The sequence below is a fragment of the Mizuhopecten yessoensis genome, unplaced genomic scaffold, assembly GCF_002113885.1.
Source record: "Mizuhopecten yessoensis strain PY_sf001 unplaced genomic scaffold, ASM211388v2 scaffold4511, whole genome shotgun sequence".
NCBI lineage: Eukaryota > Metazoa > Mollusca > Bivalvia > Pectinida > Pectinidae > Mizuhopecten > Mizuhopecten yessoensis.
The window spans coordinates 81,380-101,034 of NW_018405583.1; the positions used below are offsets into that span (position 1 = coordinate 81,380).

The window sequence follows — 19,655 nt, forward strand, 5'->3', positions numbered from 1 at the left end:
TTTTTTGCAGAGAGTTTTGTGTCATCCGCAAATAGTTTGATCGTTCAGCTTAACATATCAGGCATGTCGTTAACATAGACTTGTTGTCAAGCCGTCATTCGTAATTATTACGCTTCTGATCCCCGCACTGCGCGACATTTTGAATGGGATACTCAACGCAATTCCGACGTTTTCTGGGTTTTTTTCTGGTTTGATTGCTTATAAAAATGTTATTAATTATATATTAATGTAAATACTTAAGTGTGTGTACCAAACATTTACCATAACAGACACTTATTCTACCGTCGCTCATTTGAGTCTGAACAAAAAATAGTTGCCTTGAATGCAGCGAATAGAAGATACCGTTATGATTGGTCAATTCTAAAAAGTAGTGTGAAAGTATTACTTTTGATATATTTGTCACAGTGTGAAAAATGTAATAAATAATAACAATACCTTAGTATTTGCCCAGACAATTCCAATGAATTGCCGAACGGTAATAATCTGACACCGTTGACTGATTATTTTAGTCTGATAGGATTCACACTTGAAATTTCAAAGCATTTGGAACACTGCAATAACAGATTTCTTAAGTCTTAATATATAGGCGAGCAAAGTAATGTGTAAGCAGCTAACGATACTGTATATTTAGCTGAGTAGTGGAGACAAGCTCCAGTTTAGAGAACCAGAAGGGGAAATGAAAATCGATGATTTGAGAGTATTTTAATGTACGGCGCTGGTGGTAATACCTAATGATTACATCTGTACATCATCGAATTTTCACCATACGTACATTGACTGCAAGGAATCGCAGGCGTATTACTATAAGTACCTGGCTATTTTCAAGTTATGCTTCTAATCGAGATTTTAAGGTATTTCCCCTCTCAAATACATAGGTTCACTGCGATACAATAAAAGTATTACAGAAAACAGCGATGCGTTCGTATTTATTAACTTGTATATCAAAGTTCACGAACAAACCCGAATACATATGCACACCTTCAGTGATTACAGTTGTATATGACCCAGCGACATGTTAATTCATCGTGTACTGCTGTCTAACACAGCGGCTCACCAAGTGTTACTTTATTTTATATTCACTGTCCTACAGAACACAGTGATTCATTAAGACATCATTTTATAATTACAGTCTTCAAGTGCAGGGCGAGACGGTGATTGGCTGAGACATAGTCATTAAAACCACCACCCGTATTCTATTGTATACAAATTAAATATTCTAATATTCATTATTTTGTTCTCGTGATTGTGTTCACATGAAAGAATCAATTATAAAGATGAATGGAGATGATGCATAATGTACAATACTGATATATTTCCAGCTTTAATACCAATATGGCTGCTATGAATACGAAAATTGCTAATTTCTTTCCTACTTCTTTGATAGTATACTACAGGAAGTAACATATATGTGTTTGAATAAATTAATAATAAATTCATTTGATATACTCCTGATGACAATTTTATCATGTGAAGTTGGAAAGAATCTAAGACAATCAAATTCCACTAGTAGGAATCATCAAAAACGTGAACTAGTTTTTTTTAAACATGAACACAAAAGGCATTGCCAGTATTAGTTGTGGACTGACGCTTGTGAGGAGAACAAGAAAGACAATCACTGACGAAGCAAGTAGAACTTTAAAAGGTTCAGATCAACAACTTTACCTTTGGCCATAAACTGTAAAACCATTTTTCTCTCACACCTATTATAGATTTCCTCACTCCCGACTCATTGGATAAAACTGCAAGGAAACCAATCTGGTTACCCACTATAGGATTGTCAATCCTCTTGTATGTCGTCAAGTAACAACGCTATGTGACGTCATCTTTCATCGTGTCGTCATAGTTCATATCAAGGGCTTCCTCGATTTGAAGTAGGAATAATGTATCCAAAATAGAATCGCATGAATTATAGATATATCTCAATGTTGTAGGAGAAAAAACGTCTCCTAACTCGCGATGGTTGATTAGTATATCATCAAACTCTCGTTAGTAAATTTCTAATGTAAAAGACGATCGGTAAACCTCGTGTCTTTATACAATTTAATTGTTTGCAAAACAAAACATGATAACCAACCATCACTTGTTGGTGAGCCTCTATATTTATCACATACCTGTGGAATCTTGTTATAGTAATACAAGCATTTTTCAGACCATGAAATACAACGTTCTGTATTGCACATGTGCAATACGGAATGTTGTATTTACATACTAGCCGGAACTACATTTTATGGGAATCCCCTTGTCATGGCAAACTGAAAAGTCCCCGGTATTTGCAAAAAATATTAAAGTTTATAAAATCTTTGTATCGATCTCTACCAAATACGGAAGGTATGTGATATAAGCAAGACCACACACTCGTGAATATATTCGTCCGCGCAATAAACTCGTGCTTTCCGATTCGTTAGAAAAACACAAGTGTGTGGTCTTGCATATATATCTTTCGTAGGTTTTCTATACGTATGTTTCTTTACACACTTACGGATCCCCGTACCACTGCCAACAACAGTGATCTTATAGTGGAAACTGTATTTTTCAGCATGAGTATACAGTACTGTAGCTTTAATCAATCATTTCTGAAGATCAAACCAGACCTTGCGGATTTTTTATGAAAAATAACGATGATGAAATGAACATTTCATATTTGATATTTGTATATTTTATATACAATTTTATATACGAAACAAGAAGCCCAGAGGGTCTCTATCGCTCACCTGGATATCTAAGTAATCATAGCAATTTGTTTCCAAATGAGATCCAAGGGAATATGCCAGACCCCAATGCCGATTCTTGTAGTATGTCTGTATTAGATTTTTCATGCCCAGCAATTTAATGTATGGTTATGGGGTGGAATCTCAACTGTTTCCAAGCTGTGACTCAGAAACTAGATCCCTAGGGTTGTGGCCAGACCCCAGGATCAATTATAATATCATGACTGCATTCGTCTCTTTTTGTCCAGCATTTGTATTTAGTCTTGGGGTGGGAATCTCAACCGTTTCAAAGTTATGACCAAGGGTTTAAGTCTGCAAGGTTGGGGCAGACCCTGGGGTCAGTTCTAATATCATGTCTGCATTCGTCTCTTTATGTCCAACAATTGTATATGTAGTTTTGGGTCGGAGATCTNACCACTTAGCACGGGGGGGGTCAGCCCCACCATTTGTACAATTTTGAATCCCTGCCTCCCATGAATGCTTCTGACCAAATATGATCGATATCCATGACATAATTCTACAGAAGAAGACGTTTATAGCAATATAGTCAAATTGCGCCCTTTTGGCCCCACCCCTCAGTCCCCTGGGGGGGGATCAGCCCAACCATGTACAATTTTGAATTCCCACCACCTAGGGATGCTTCCAGTCAAATATGGTTGATATCCATCTCTTAGTTCCAGGGAAGAAGTCGCTTAAATCAATATAGCCCAATTGCCCCCTTTTGGCCCCGCCCCTCAGGCTCCTTGGGGGCCAGACCCACAGTTTATACAAAATTGGTTCCCCTTCACCAAAGGATGCTTCAGACCAAATATGGAACAAATCCTTTCTTTCCTACAGAAGTAGAAGGAGTTTAAAGAAACTGCTGTTTCCACTATTCGGCCCCACCCTTCAGGCCCCATGGGGGCAAGACCCAGGGTTTATATAAAATTGTTTTCCCTTACAGAACAAATCCTTTCATTCCTACAGAATTAGAAGGATTTTAAAGAATTTGCTATGTTTCCCATATTAGGCCCACCCCTCAGGCTTCTCTGAGGCCCAGACCTACAGTTTATACAAAATTGGTCCCCCTTTACTGAAGGATGCTTCAGACCAAATATGGAACAAATCCTTTCATTCCTACAGAAGAAGAAAGGATTTTAAGGAATTTGCTATGTTTCCCCTATTGGGCCCGCCCCTCAGGCCCCTCGGGGGCTAGACCCACGGTTTTCACAAAATTGGTTCTCCTTCACCCAAGGATGCCTCTGACCAAATTTGGTCAAAATCTGCTCAGTCGTTGATGACAAGTGATTTTTAGGAAAAGTTGACAGATGACGTACGACAGACGGATGGCGGACACCGCGCCATGGTATAACATCACTTGCCTTTCGGGCAGGTTAACTAATAAAATCATCGAAATTTTACTATATACAAAAAATAATCAGCAGGGCTAAACGATAATCTGAATACTGAACTGCAGATATTTTCTAAATGTACCATCGCTAAAACGGACTTAACTTCTATGCCAAAGTAAAGGAAGAGCCTTTGCCCAAATGCGCAACAGTTTTATCAAAAATAAATTAAGGGGAGATTACACTACATACGAAACACTTCATACGAAAAAACACAGTGCAGTGGGACAGGGATCCTTGATAAGCGCGATAAATGCCCCTATGAATAACTACTATAAAGTCATGCTGCAATAAAACACAAAACACAAATTTTACAGACGAAAACTTTATACACTCAATCTTTTCTGATTCAACAGGTTTGATTCCTTGCGCACAGTATTGATAAAGTAATGTATCCATATAGATCTCAACAGAAAACAGCCAATGGATAACACCTACACATATGACAATGCTTAAAATGGTATGCACATCAGGAAAACATGAAAAATAGTGTAAAATACAATAAATAAGTGAGAACGGGTGTCATGGTGTTGGCAGTTTCGTCCATGATCATGTTTGCTATACCACAAGGTTAAATGTTTGTACGACCTGAAATCTGTAACTTAAATTTTTCATTAATTTTAAAGAAAAATTCTTTTTTTTTGTGATAAATTTATAGAAAAAAATATCACGTTTTCGTCAATGTTTTGGAAGAATTCGCGTGAGACGAAAAGCTGAATACTGTTTTCTTTGTCATGATAGACTCATTTTTTTGACATTGTTCAGTTTCTAATAACCAGGGATAAGAAAGTTGGTATGAGCACAGAATTCATGACTGAGCATCGGAACATTTCCATGAATACGGGTCCAGGAACCTGAACAGATATAGTGACATAGGGGTCGGTCTCTCACCAAGAAGGACACAAGAATTGTGAAATCCAGACATGATGAATGTTTCTTTTTGTGCTGTCCTCTAGACTTTTGGACAAATAACAATCTATCTGATGTAGATAACCGCAGACTGGTACTTAAGTCTAAATATCCTAAACATGCGGGCGACTCTAAATTACTGTATACATGTGGCGTTCCTGTTTTGCTATCATGCTATTCTGTAATAAGAAAAGCGCAAAAAGGACATTGAATGGTAATTCTTGTATGTCATTTAATATGAATTCGCATTGTAATTGTCTTAGGTCATTTCTAAAGTTTGTTATACATTGTGTGTTTTGCTATGATTTCACACTGTGTCTATATGACTAACCTTTTAAATAAACTTTTTCATAAATAAATAATGAAACAAAAGAGTCTTTTTTCAACTTATGCTAATCTCTCCTGTTGGCTTAATAACACTTTTAAGAGCAATTTCAAGACGGTAAAATGATAACGTACAAGTTTCCCCAGCTCTACTGAAACACTGATAACTCTTATTGTTAAATGCCCCAAATACTTTATACCTACACATATGATTATATAATTAGTTTAACAACAATTCCGCTCTTTATTTAGAGAGCATAATATAAAACAGTTACATTTTACAGTGTATTTTTGTATAGTGTAGTACGTAGTATACAAATGAGTTAATCAGTGGTTGAGGAAGGGAAAGTGTCTAGTTGTTTTGGTTTTAAGGACCTAAGTCCCACTGCAGGCCAAATACTTGAGATTTCACTGTTTTTTTTCTTATATAAATTAATCTCCCCTTAAAATCCTTCTGGTATTAATGTAGCGCAATTAGTCCAAGACACTTCTATTGACCAGGTAGCGTACTAGGGTAGAGTGACAATCCAACAATTTGAGGCCCAGGATCCGAATCCTGAACTTTCTTTTACTCGAAACACTTTTGTTGATTACATTGTTTATTTCATCTTAATAGGTTCTCATAAAATTCCCTCAAAGTAACGTTTTCTGTTCAAAAATGATTCATCAATGCTATCGTAATCCTAGAAAGAGTAATTTCCAATGCAAATTTATTGCTGATGCATAGTTTTTTGCAGTGGTATGGGGATCCTTAAGACATATGTTCAGACCATAAAATTAGAGCAGTAATGCAACAAATGTATAAGTTTGTACATAACTTAAATAAAGGTAGTATTGTTTAGAAGCATCTGGTCATAGTGTTTTTTTATATTCAGTTAAAGGTAATAGACAAATGCTACATGAATAGAAAAATTTAAACTTCCAATATACTCATGTAACTACTTACATATATATACCTGACTACACCTAGAGAACCTATTCCAATATAAATTACAAGTAGAACGGACACAGAATAGCAAATATTAGTCCACATCACGATCACACTTAAAACGAATATTGTTCTTTATAAATAAACAATTTTAACATCTTCCTTAAACAACTCATTTTCTAAACAACGTAAACAAAAAAACAAAAATCACTCATAAAAAATTGGTCATTCAACATATCACCTGCAAAAACAAAACAAAAGTGATTTTACATTGTCGCAAAAAATAAAATATTCAATTAAAAAATGCCTTTATATCTATTCCGTCTTTTCGTATTGCAGAGTTATCTGCTCTTGTGAGCAGGTATTGATTGTTACGTCGTTTTCTCAAAAATTTATGATGTTACTCTCCCAAACAAATGATGTAACAATCAATACCTGCTCACAAGACCAGATAACTCTACAATACGAAAAGACGGAATAGAGCTTTTGACATTGATACCAGATAAATGTTTACAAAAAACAGTTTGTAGCATGTTCAGTTTGGGTACTTGTACAAGATATCTAAACATTAGATGACATACATTTTTCCTACAACCTCATTGGTTGGATATTTGATCGATATTGAAAGTTCTTACTGTTTTTAGAAACAACAGGTCAATATTTATTTTATGATGCCATTTCAGTTGTGACATGTTTTCAGTCGAATGTTAACCTCCATCTTTCCACATATTCACCTCAACAATAGTCTTGTCAACAGTAAATGCTTCTTATGAACATTTAGATTAAAACTTCCTGAAGGTCCTGAAGAAGCCCACATGTTAGGGCGAAACTGGTAGACATACAATAAAGGTCCTGAAGAAGCCCTCATGTTCGGGCGAAACCGGTAGACATACAATAAAGAACCAACCTATCCCGAGCTTGTTGAGATTGAATATTGCCTTTAGATTAAAACTTAATGCAATGGAGATTGACAGTATCTTATTTAACCAATACCAAAACTTTAAACTGTCAAAATAAAAGATGGCTGTCTGCATGATGAACGTCTTGTTTTTCAGATTACTCAAATTGAAACTTACTCGCGCAACAAGGGAGCAAGAGTTTTTTAAATTACATAGAACAATATGAAAAGAACTGTCAAATACACAACAAGTACTTCTTGAGAAATAGTGACATGAGGATTGGCCATAATACTCTTCAGAATAAAAAAGAAATCAAACTTTTATTTTCATTAGAGAAGAAATTGTCAATACTTCAGGTTGTTAAAATTGCAGAGAAGGCAAAACACCACTTTCAGTGAGAAAAATCAGGATATATATTTCAAATAAAATGGACTCAACATGAACATCACTAAGGTAACACATTACATCTCCAGCTCACATGCAGGCATGTATTGATTAATGTATATGCTAATTAATCATTGTATTAATTGTATATCTATGTACTGTAAAGCACTTTCGAGTAGCTTATGTTAACTAGCTAGATAGGGCACTATATATCAGATATTGTATAATATAATGTGGTGGGAATGACAGAGTTGGGATGCCAATTTTATCACAACAACTTGTTAAGAAGTTATTGTCAAGAAGATACTAAGACCCCATGTATATGCTGTCACACATATATATATATATATGTATAAGTGACAAAATAAAATGCCATGTTTGTTTCAAATGAATAACATCATTCCAAAAACTTAAAAACAGCCATGATGGGTTAGGTATTCAGAGAAAATAAATATCCTAAGAAAATAAGTTGAACTGTAAATGTAGGTGAAAGAGCTTGGGAGTTGCACTCTCTTAAATTAAATAAACTTGATAATAAAAATGAACAAAGGGCAATAACTTTATATAGAGGAGCATGAGATACGATTTGAGAAGTACTCGCAAACAAAATTCACCAATTATAGGTGACAAATTGAGTATATTGGGAATTCCCCGAACAAACTGACACAAAAACAGATTGCCTGAGTGATCATCACTGCAAACCTCTAGTTCCCTCTGTGAGTACTGGTGGGGGACTATTTACTACAGACGTGTAAAAGATTGTAGAATGTTCAGGGGATTAGCAGGTGGTTTCGGCAAATGGACACTAGGTTGGGATCAGAAAAAATTATCAACATGACAACCCTTTTGTGAAATTTCGATGATCAATTAATGCTAACAACTCTGAACAAATGAAATAAGACTACATAAAGTCTATCTTAAAGTGATAAAGACTCCATAATCACTCTGTCCTTCTTACTTATGCTGCATTTGAGAACTTTTTTTCTTTTTAATTTCAAAAATCCAAAAACTCAGTTTACAATTTTAACATTTAAATCTTTTCTTGAAATTTATGCTTTTATTGTTTTAGATTGTAAAATTTTGAATGATAAAAGGGAGCATCGGTCTGGTCCAATAAACAGACATAAAAAGTGCCTTGTAAAACCCCTTAATTGTTACATGTCTTAATATGATATTATAGACTGATGTATTAGAATACATATTGTGCATTACTCTCACAATCTGGTCATTGTCAATATTTTGTTCAACATAAATATTTATCTTGGTGAGCCCTATTCAGAAATTTCAAAATTCAAATGGGTGTCGAGTATCATTTTGGTGCTGTTATGATAATTCCTGACCAAAAAGATGAATTTCGGACCTGAAGTAATCGCTGTCCATAATCATAGTTCAGTCCCCCCCCCCCAATTTTTTTTTTACAATTTTAGGTAAGCAAAACACCCATAAATATGTTAATCAGGTCAAATATAGGAAATAGTGAACAAAGCCAGATATCTAAATAACATGTGTGATGTAACTGTTTGTAAATAAGAAAAATTGAGTTACCATTTTGGTCAAATAATAAGTCTCTTATGAAAAAAATGTGTATTATCTTACAATGTTCAACATTGATTATTAAACATGCATATAAATTAACATTCTATACTTCAACAAATACATTTTCACTGTTAATGATAGACCCTATCTCTGAAGAATGGTCTGTATTTACTATTTTGAGTCTGTCATTTTCAATCTTGCGAGGGTTGCGACATCCCTTGCACTTGCAGCCTACACATGGTAGCTTGTTGATATAGCAGGGACAACGCTGACCGAGACATGTGAGACGACTGTTTGTTCCTCCACGGCCACATTTACATATCTTCAAATCCTTTTGTTCACTGCCTGGAGTAAGAGTTAGTCTGTTCTTGTCAGGTTCTCGCAACTGAGAGTTGTCTCCCCTAGACCCGTGTGAACCAGAGGTGAGGATTCCACTTTCACTGGAGTCAAACAAAACAGATCTGTTTCCACAATCACTGTCACGTTTTCTTTTGAGTGAATTTTCAGGTTTAGAATCTGTACTAGTGTCAGTGTCTGTTACATCAACCTCGATGGATTCATCACTTTGAGACGATGAATTTAACTGTGATTCTGAATCTTTTTCTGCAGTTATATCACTACAGCAAGACATATCAGGGTAGACATTGTTTGTTGTATCACACAAGTTTGATTTATCTCTTATGCTACAGCTTAGTTCAGGTGAAACTGTTTTCTCACCTGATGAATTGTGACTTTGTTCGGAACGTTTGACACAGTTCGTCGGCGATTTCGATGATAGTCTTGGTGAATTATTATGTTTAGTGCTTAAGTTTAAACCCGATAGTAAAGGTAACGATGAGGAGAGTGTGAAATCATCTTTGAAGTCCAAAGCTTCTTTTATAATAGTGTTCAGATTGTTTGTTTCCCCGTTTGGTGATGGTGACTGAAGGTACAGATCTTTTCCAATTGGAGAATCAGATATATATTCACAGAGCTTCTTGAAACAAATCACTGCTATACGAAGCTGAGTATTCTCTTGAAATTCTTCATGATGCTTACACCAGCTACACTGGGGTTTTAGCTTCATTTTACCACCTGCACACGTGAAGCAAACAAAGTGTTGACAGACATTGTGCACAGGTCCCATCGGTTTGACAACCAGGTTTCGACATACACAACATGAGAGTGCCTGACGAAGAAAAGGTAAATACCGGTACAAATCGCTCCAGGTCTCGCGATCGGCCAAATCAGCCTGCATGACATAGCGGCATGTTGTTAGGTAGATATTTAATGCGTTCATTTCACCAGATGTATACGATTAATAACGTCATATATCTATCTTACCGGATATTTTTCTTCTGAATACTGGGTAAGTGAACTTCCAGGTGCGCCATGTGTGTGTACATATTTTGTGACGTCATCAGTTAGTGTTGTTTATCTACAGGGGAAACAACTCTTGGCGCGAAAATTCAACAAGGGTAGAATCTGAGGCTGTTAATTGTCTAGACAATGTACAAAATTAGTAAATTAATATTATGAACTTTTCACATGTTTTCTTTTTGGCGTTAATATTTTGTTCGGACCTTAATCAAAACTCTATGCTGTGTTACAACCTATATTTCGCGCCGATTACACAATAGTAAATAAAGAAAAGCATAAATAAATAGAATGGCCTTCTCAGTTGACAGTGTCATTTTGATTCCCCAGGATGTTCTATCACAGCTAGGTCTTCTAGTTTTTGTATACCCATTACATTGATATCATAAAGCTGCATCATGATTACAAAAGCGTGCAGTTGGTCTTCAGAATTCTTAAGACCCTCTGCACGCTTCAATCCGGGCCAAACATAGTGATCAATATGAACTAGCTAGTAAACTTTATTCATAATTATTGCTAGATAAATAAAAGTTAACATAATTTTATGGTTAATTAATTAATGCAAAAGATGAAAGATTTTTGTTTGTAATTGTTGATTTTCTGAAATCCTTGATTATAGTTACATAAATTTATTATAGTGCTACATTTTCATATTTATAAGTATCTGAAGGATAAAAATGCATGATTAACAAATTTGAATATCGGGGTCCAAAACCAAAGTTTGAATTATTCATCCCATATCACTAGAATGTATGCAATAGTGACCGTCAACTTTCTCATGATACTGTTTAGTAAGATTAAGCAGATTTTATTTAGAAAAAAAAGTGCAGATAAGATTTAACTTCAGCTATCAAAAATTATTTCTTCTCCCGCATTAATTTTTCATTAAGCATGATCATCAATAAAACAATGCATGCGTAACATTATACGAAAAAATGCATGACCAGACCAGGGTTCGAACCCGGGAACTTCCGACTAGACGGACGCTGCATCAATCGAGCCACCAGGTCGCCGACGATCGACCCAGTCCAACTTCGCCACACATGAATATATTGTGATTCCTATAATTGTTCGTAACACAGAGAGAGGTGGCGCCACGGTGGATGGGCATAATCATTGCTACAAAATTATCAAATTTGAATTTAATCAATTTTTTCATTTCAAATATTGTAATAAGTTACATATATATTCATAGGATTTAACAATATAACATGAGTTTCCATTTAATATGAGATTCAGTAAAGAAACGAGTCTAAGTTTTTTTTCAATTTACCGAGCCTCTGGCAAGCTAAAAGGAAAAAATCGTGACGAGTTTCATTAATTTCATATGAAATGAAAACTAGTGTACGATCCTGTTTATCATGTAATCAAGAGTTGTGGTATTTATTCGTACAAAACGACAATTTCCATGCAACCTTGAAATGTGAAAAGTCGCTATTTGGAATCTAGTCGGTAAGTCTGTGACGTCATGTACTTGTCCTAGGTGTGACGTCACAATGGAAACAATTGAAACTTACAACCGATAGGTCATGAATCACTTACAAAGCCACTATCTGCAGGAGATCAAAATAGCCCTCTACCTAGGTGTCACCATTTCGTACAACATTAAATGGTACACCCACATTTAGAAAATAACAGGGAAAGCAAACAGAACGCTAGGCTACATACAGAAAAGCTGAAGATGACATCTACTCAGATCAAGATACTAGCATACGACGGCCGGGTCAGACATTTGCTGGAATATGCATCATCCGTATGGGACCCACACACCCAGCACAACATCAACAGCATTGAACACTTCCAGAGAAGAGATGCAAGGTATGTCACAAACCGTCATCGTAACACGTCCAGCATATCTGATATGCTTCATATGCTCGGATGGAAACAACTACAAGAAAGGAGGAAGGAAGCTATACTAGTGATGTTATACAAGATTGGCAGAGGTATGGTTGCAGTAAAGAAAACAGACTGCGACCACCAAGACGACAGAACCGTACGTGACTGGAACGCCCTACCACTAGACATCACAGATGCAGCCAAACTCTCGGCCTACAAGGCCAGAGTGACGGAGCATCCTGTTTTAACTCACAAACCAATTTTAACTGTGTCAGTCCTGTCACATGCGAAACTGCCACATATTGCAGAAGCATCAACCTGTTGATGGAGGCAATAACTGGAAGAAGAAGACCGTAGACGTGGTGATATCAACGAGATTCTTCAATTTACATTTAGAGCCACATAGAAGAGCTTCGTACTTTTGGCGTGATGACTACAACACAGAAGACATCATTTCAAAAAGCTGCCCCCTTCTCCAACACCCACGCCCACATTATGAAGTTATCTCTGCCTCACAACCATACGTTTCCGATGCATAATGGAAAAGGGTGTGTAAGTGTTACTCATCTTCATTTTTATCTCAGCTGGTCCAAAGGACATTGGTGAGCTAATGCCATACCGCAGCGTCCGTCATCCGTTCGTCATCTTTTCCCTTAAAACTTTACTTGTCATAAAAGACTGAGCAGATATTGACCAAATTTGGCCAGAAGCATCTTTTGGGGAAGGGATTTTAATTTGGTATAAATGGGGGGTTTGGCCCATTGGGGACTAGCCGATGGGCGGGCCCAATAGGGGAAATATAGCAAATTCTTTAAAATCCTTCTTCTTCTGTAGGAATGAAAGGATTTGTTCCAGATTTGGTCTGAGGCATATTTGGTTGAAGGGGAACCATTTTTTGTATAAACGGTGGGTCTGGCCTCTCAGGTGCCTGAGGGGCGGGCCCAATAGGGGAAATATAGCAAATTCTTTAAAATCCTTTTTCTTCTGTAGGAATGAAAGGATTTGTTCCATATTTGGTCTGGAGCATATTTGGTTGAAGGGGAACACATTTTGTATAAACGGTGGGTCTGGCGCCCAGGGGCCTGAGTGGCGGGGCCTAATAGTGGAAATATAACTTTTTTTATTTAAATCGTCTTCTTCTGTAGGAATGAAAGGATTTGTTCCATACATGTATTTAGTTTGAAGCATCCTTGCGTGAAGGGGACAAACCTTTGTATAAACCGCGGGGCTGGCCCCCAAGGGGCCTAAGGGGCTGGGTCCAATAGGGGAAACATAGCAAATTATTCTTTAAAATCATTCTTCTTCTTTAGGAACGAAAGGATTTTGTCCATGTTTGGTGTGGAGCATCCTTGAGGTAAAAGGGATCATTTTGTATAAACCGTGGGTGTGTCTACCTGGAACATGAGGGGCGGTGCCCAATAGGGAAATAGAAGTAACACCTTTATAATCCTTCTTCTACCATAGGGATGAAGGAATTTCATTCTAATTTGGTCTGGTATCTATGGCAACAGTGAGGGCGGGGTTCAGTAGGGGAAACATAGCAAATTCTTCAAATACCTTCTTCTTCTGTACGAATGGCAGGATTTTGTTCAAATTTCGTAAACGGTGTGTCTAACCCCCATGGAGGCAGAAAGGTGGTCCTAAAAGGGGAAATAGAGATAAAACCTTTAAAACCCTTCTTTGAACATTGGGATTAAGGGATTTTATCCTTATTTAGTCTGGAGCATCCTTGGGCCAAGGGGACTCAATTTTGTATAAACGGTGGGTATGACCCCCCTAGGGGCATAGGAGTGGAGCTATGTTTGAAAGGGGACCTCGCTATATCTCAAGTACTGGATGGATCTGGATGGATCTTTCTGAAATACAGCACCTACCATGGTGTGCTATATATTTACTTTATACCAATTATTTTAAACATATTCAGTTGAGCTATACAGCTATCTGGGCCTCTTGTTCATTATTTTATTATTTACCCGAAGTAACCACCCACCCATCCGCAGGGATTTGAGATGCTCAAATTATTTCTCGGGTGTTGTTGGAAGGAGGCTAGGGGTGGCATTTATTTCGAGAGATAATGTTAACCACTAAAACATCGTCTATCTAAATTTGCGCGCGTTTCGAAGAATAGCGCGTAATAATTGTCTTATAGGTTGATTCGTGCGATTTGGTATTGACCAGTGAGGTTAGGGCATGTGCGTGTGGTAGGACACGGGTGGTCGTTATTGTTGTATTATTCTAGCTTCGGACGTAGACGAACGTACAAGTTTTAAATTTAAATTGAAGTTAAATGTATTTCATTTGGAATGTTATGTACACGAATGCATTGAGAATGAATGGGACTCGTGTTTATATTGGATGTATAGAATGCCCAGCAAATTATATAAAAACAAACTGACGCATAGACCGTCTGGTACATCTCCTGCTTCCGAAAGGAGTTCAGGTTGGGTGGCGCGCTTTGTTTTTGTAGACAAATACGATTCGCAATGAGAATAGATTCTGTAGACCATAGACCATAGTGCCCGACAACAAGTGGAGAGAGAACTTCCTATGCCCAGTGTGTTTACCCAGATTGTGGGTTTTGGAGTGAATTTGGCGAAATGGTATGGAAACGTCTTTATCGCATCAAATGCAATTATAATAAATGCCTGTTCTGTCGTTCCACCGGCCGAGTAGCTACCTGTCTATCGGCCGAGTAGCTACCTGTCTATCAGCCGAGTAGCTACCTGCATATATCATGGTTGCTGTTTGTTTAATACGAGATGGAGTATATAGAGGACTACTCTAACCATGGAATTAGATGCTATCTAAGTCCGTGCTCTAACCAACTGTAGCCGGGTCCCCGTGCCTGAAACAAAAGGTAGTGTCCTCGTGGTCTCTACCTGCGAAACAACAAAAGCCACAGGTAACAGGGGTTATCTCACGTTTAACCAATAATAAAGGTAAAGCCAGGTAAAAGAAAATACCATATTATAGTTGAGATTAACCCACTATTGTTCAGGATAGTGAAATCAGTGCTGTTTGTGCAAAACACTATATTCAAAATGATGGTCAAGAGAAAAGAAAAAGTAATAGAAAACACTCGGTTAACCCTATATCGAAGCAAGCAAACAATAACTTGTATGTACTTGTTTTCTTATTATAAATCGGTGAAGTATCATGATGATACCAATATAAGGTAGTTTTGAACATGTGTCTGGGAACACTCAAATCTGTACATGTAGCTTGAGATAAATTATTTTTACTGACCCTTAATATTTAATTTGTATACACTGATGTAATCTTTTTACACGTTTACGAATAATTAACGTGGGGATCGTGTGCCTCCATGCGGTGTGTAGTGTACTTAGTCGAGTTGACGTTTCTGATAAAGCTGAGATGTATGTTTCAGTTCCATCGATAATTTACCAGTGTATTAATTGCAATATTATGGCCAATGCTATTTAAATCTTAAAGATATTGAAAGATGAACACGCCTCCGTCGTGTACAACATTTATTTCAAAATACAAAGTTACACTCAAGCCGCAAGTATATTCAATAATAAAGTATATTCAATTATATATGCATACAAACGATATTAAAAATGGTTTGAAAGCATTTCATGTTTTAATGATAAGGATCCTTGTCCCCCTGCATTGTGTAATACTCGTATATATAGTAACTTCTCCTTAGTTTCTCGTTTCGGATTTAACTTTAGAACAGGTGGGCCAGGATACCTGTTCACAAGGTACACATGTAACTCCGATGTTGGGCCAGGATACCTGTTCACAAGGTACACATGTTTCTCCGATGTTGGGCCAGGATACCTGTTCACCAGGTACACATGTTTCTCCGATGTTGGGCCAGGATACCTGTTCACAAGGTACACATGTAACTCCGATGTTGGGCCAGGATACCTGTTCACAAGGAACACATGTTTCTCCGATGTTGGGCCAGGATACTTGTTCACCAGGTACACATGTTTCTCCGATGTTGGGCCAGGATACCTGTTCACAAGGTACACATGTTTCTCCGATGTTGGGCCAGGATACCTGTTCACAAGGGACACATGTTTCTCCGATGTTGGGCCAGGATACTTGTTCACCAGGTACACATGTAACATCGATGTTGGACCAGGATACCTGTTCACCAGGTACACATGTAACTTCGATGTTGGGCCAGGATACCTATTCACCAGGTACACATGTATCTCCAATGTTGGGCCAGAATACCTATTCATCAGGTACACATGTATCGCCAATGTTGGGCCAGGATACCTGTTCACCAGGTATATATGTATCTCCGATGTTGGGCCAGGATACTTGTTCACCTGGAACACATGTAATTCCGATTTTGGGTCAGGAAACCTGTTCACCAGATATACATGTAACTCCGATGTTGGGCCAGGATACTTGTTCATCATGTACACATATAATTCCGATGTTGGGCCAGGATACCTGTTCACCAGGTATACATGTAACTCCGATGTTGGGCCAGGATACCTGTTCACAAGGTACACATGTAACTCCGATGTTGGGCCAGGATACCTGTTCACAAGGTACACATGTAACTCCGATGTTTAACCAGGATACCTCTTCACCAGGTACACATGTAACTCCGATGTTGGGCCAGGATACCTGTTCACCAGATATATATGTATCTCCGATGTTGGGCCAGGATACCTGTTCACCAGGTACACATGTAACTCCGATGTTGCTTATACATTGTTTATTTAATCTTCTCCTGCCTTAGTCATGCCGAAAAAGAACATGTTCCTATGCGTAATTACTGCTGTTGGCAGAGGTACTGGGATTCTTAAACCATACCAGTAAAGAAAAGCCTGCATGTAATGTTTCCGCTTAAGACGTACACTGTAAAAATCCATAACAATACATACTCATGTACTTTTTTATATATTCATACAAAAACAAATCTTTTAAATATACATGTACGCATAGCATGAAAAGATCATAATAATAATTACCAAAAGATAAATAAAATACACTCATCAAGTTATATAACATATAAGTTACAAATTAAGTGATATCTATCAGTGTACCTATTCAGTTTAATCATACTAGTAACCTAAGTAAATTTAATCGTTTTAATTTAGTATTCAAGCACGACACATATTTCCGAAAGTACAAACCCTTTTAACATTATTAAAAATATTTTTGGTACTGATATTATAAGCATCACTAGATAGATGAAGAAGGATGCTACTTTTAAAAAAAGAAAAAGAAAGAAAGAAAAAATGAGAAAAGAACAAAAGAAGAGAAAAGAAAAAGAAAAGAAAAAGAAAAAAAAGCACACAAAAAATAGTCCGTCGATGGAAAGAGCCGTACAGGTTAATCGTACCAAAGGTCATTTCACCATTTAGGACACATCAGTGGTAACAAAGATCTTAACATATTTAGAAGTACATGGTTAGGTACAACGTTCATGTAACCCGATATAGTGTTACAAACCTTGGTTACAACAGATATTGTATACTGAAACATTGTTTCATATAAAACGTGCCAGGGGAAGTCTTGATGCTAGAGGTATTGTACTGGCTATATTGAGTCCTATGTAAGACTAATATTCAACCTTTTGTAAAAGTCGGACACATAACACAGTTTAAACTAAAAATGCAAGGCTTTCCAGACATAAGTTCAACATCGTTACAAACTTTTTCTGCAACGAATGATATGAAAGATTTACTTTCTACACAAACAATGCACGTTTTAAACGTATCTCAACGTTTCAAGACCGACTGGTCCCTTTGTCAAGCTATGCCATTGCTTGACAAATGGATCGGTCGGTCTGAGCTTGACAAAGGGACCAGTCGGTCTTAGCTTGACAAAGGGACCAGTCGGTCTTGAAACATTGCGTTGTTTATAACGAATATTGTTTGTGTAGAAAGTAAAACTTTGATCTTACATATTTTCAAACTGATGAATCTTATCAAAGATACAACATATATGTTATACATGTACTAAAACAAGCATTGTATGTCAACCGTGTCAGAATAAATTCAAGATACTAGAATTATTGTACTGACCTTGTTGATCCCAATATATGTTCGATGCGAATGAAACATACGCATTATCAATATAAACATTATTTGTTGATGGTAGTCACACGACATAAGTTAAAAAAGGCTTTACTTACAACATCAATATGGAAACAAATGATAAATCTTTATATAAAAGTTCTTTCAAAAGTATGTTAAGTTTCAAAAAATGAAATGTTGATAAAATAAAAATAAAAAGCATAACACAAATAATAATAATAATAATTCGAGATTCTTATATACCGCTTTGTCACAACCTAGTTCGTAGGTCGTCTCAAAGCGGCTCACAAATTATTATCTGTGGTTATAGGGCCTTTTCAACCAGCCAATACCTTTCTCAACTCCCTGGAGAGCATGCAGACGGAGCTTCCATTTCGGCGCTAAGAGCTAGCATTCAACAATTCTAGCAATGCCCAACCACGTACTCATTTACAGCTGTGTAGACTGGAACAAGAGGAGTAAATTATCTTGCTCAAAGATACAACACAGTGCCGTGCGAGACTTCGGTCACGATCCCGGCGTCCTACCATTAGACTTCCGTGCCTCCTTACTAACAAATGTAATTCATGCAACGTCATTAACACAACAATTGTTAGTAATATAACGATGGTGAGGACTCCAGAACCACTGTAGTCTCACTACAATGTCAAACTGGGACCGGTTACAATGGCATAACCGATAGGAAAAGTAATAAATACTAGATGCGGATATCAATTATAAGAGTAGGAAGAGTTTGATAACATAGTATTTTTTCCCCCAGGTTCGACCTATTCCACCGACCTAATAACACCATCTACATTGTAACACCCTAACGGGAAAGGTCAATACATAAGTGGGGAAAACTTACCGACTAATCCCTTGGTCAATATGATGTCAATAAAATATGTTTAAACTAAGAGATAACCGGGGAGTCACTAAAGAAAAAATGATATGTACTCAAAGCGGACACAGGTACATCTGCTACAGTTCTGCATTTACAATGACGTGATACAAATCTAAGTTACACAACCCACAAATAGGATAAGCATAACCTTTTAGCTTATAATGTATCACTTGAAGGATCCCCGTCCAACGGCACTGTGTTTTTTTGTAATACAGTACCTTAACTTTCGTTAGGATATAACTGTAGCACAGTTGGGCCAGGACTCTTCTGTTCACCTCGGAGCTAAATCAGTAAGAGAAATGGTACATCAAACTGTGTCCAGTGTTCGAATTTCGGTCTCATCCCGTTGATGGTTTTACACCCAGACCACTATTATTGATTATATATGTATATTTCGTCTTTTTTAATTCTCATAGAATCCCACATTGTATGGTTTTCTTTTCAGAAATGATTGATCACATCTATAGTAATT

At 37.0% G+C, this 19,655-nt stretch overlaps 2 protein-coding genes across 2 annotated transcripts in view; one reads left to right on the top strand and one right to left on the bottom strand.

Moving 5' to 3' along the window:
• Window positions 1–1,237, top strand: part of LOC110449166 (perlucin-like) — a 7,096-nt gene extending 5,859 nt beyond the window's left edge. The window contains exon 5 of the mRNA XM_021495851.1: window positions 1,130–1,237. Within this exon, the coding sequence (XP_021351526.1) occupies window positions 1,130–1,163 (34 nt within the window). The 3' untranslated portion in view covers window positions 1,164–1,237. The remainder of the gene's footprint in view (window positions 1–1,129) is intronic.
• A 5,431-nt stretch (window positions 1,238–6,668) lies between these two features.
• Window positions 6,669–10,450, bottom strand: LOC110449143 (E3 ubiquitin-protein ligase MSL2-like). The gene has a single exon (XM_021495788.1). The coding sequence runs from the start codon at window positions 10,353–10,355 to the stop codon at window positions 9,180–9,182; it is 1,176 nt and encodes a 391-aa protein (XP_021351463.1). The 5' UTR covers window positions 10,356–10,450; the 3' UTR covers window positions 6,669–9,179.
• Between the last annotated feature and the right edge of the window lie 9,205 nt (window positions 10,451–19,655).